This window comes from Monosiga brevicollis, genomic scaffold (assembly GCF_000002865.3).
Source record: "Monosiga brevicollis MX1 MONBRscaffold_72 genomic scaffold, whole genome shotgun sequence".
In the NCBI taxonomy this organism is placed as follows: Eukaryota; class Choanoflagellata; order Craspedida; family Salpingoecidae; genus Monosiga; species Monosiga brevicollis.
In genome coordinates, this window is record NW_001865105.1 from 13374 (window position 1) to 14444 (window position 1071).

Sequence of the window (1071 nt, forward strand, 5' to 3'; positions counted from 1 at the left end):
TCGTCGACAAATGACCACGTACCTGCATCGGCCAAAGCTGGGGGTGGCCACGTGGCGACACGCCGCAACCTTCTGGATGACGACGTTTGTCATTAATCGACTGTCGGCCGAGACGACCGGCGCCCTGGGCAGCCTGATCCACACTCAAGCTCAACACTCTGGGGACACGGCCCAGCGGGCCTATGCGCGCACAGCCAGTGACCATGTGCAAACCAAAATGTCGTCGCGACTGATGCATCAAGTGGCCTCGCAAAAGTGGCATGCTTTGTTTGGACTAGATCGCAAGCGCAGCATAGCCGAGTTGACCGCTAACCAAGAAGCATTGGAAGCTCGCTATCCCATCAGCTGGAACCCGGTGACTGACCTCTCGCCCGAGGCAAACGGGCGTATCATCATGAACACGAGGGCCGAACATGACGTACCCTACATGACCCAGCTGGCCAAGCAGGCGACCATCTCCTGGGGCCACAGTTTCAACAGCCAAGAACAGTTGGACCTGGCTGCGGCCATTGACCAGCACCGGCCGGAAGATGGATGGCTGATTGTTGTTGCACCGACAGGCATGGGTAAAACATTTTGTACCCTGCCCAAGCTGGGCTGTCGCCCGCATGCCGGTACGGTGCTGTGGATTGTGCCGTTTGTGGCCGTGGCCAACGATTTATTGCGGCGATTTCAAGGCGCAGGTCACAGTGCCCAGCGATGGCTTGGTCCCTCTACACAAATGGCAGATGGCCTGGACGTGCTCATCGTTACGACCGACATGTTTGTCCGCGTGGGATCTGAATCGCTACACGGGAAGGTCTGCTTTCAGCGCATCCGCACCGTGGTGATGGACGAGGCGCACACGCTCATCTCAGATGCCAGCTACCGAGATGTGATGAACGAAGTCGCAGCCAGTGTGGGCTCTGGCGGATGGACCAACATCAAACGCGTGGCGTTGACGGGCACACTTTGCATCGGGGACCAGGAGCATCTGTTTCGAAAGCTGGGTCAGCAAGTCGGGGGCAAGGTGTACCGTCTGGAGACGATGCGTCGCGATCTGCAGCTGCGTGTGCTTCACGGAAATCAGCT

At 58.5% G+C, this 1071-nt stretch overlaps 1 protein-coding gene across 1 annotated transcript in view; it reads left to right on the top strand.

Moving 5' to 3' along the window:
• MONBRDRAFT_30560 (uncharacterized protein) overlaps positions 1–1009 on the top strand; it is a gene marked incomplete at both ends in the record, with an annotated part of 2157 nt that extends 1148 nt beyond the window's left edge. Inside the window, one exon of the mRNA XM_001751005.1 lies at positions 113–1009. Within this exon, the coding sequence (XP_001751057.1) occupies positions 113–1009 (897 nt within the window). The remainder of the gene's footprint in view (positions 1–112) is intronic.
• Positions 1010–1071: the final 62 nt, after the last annotated feature.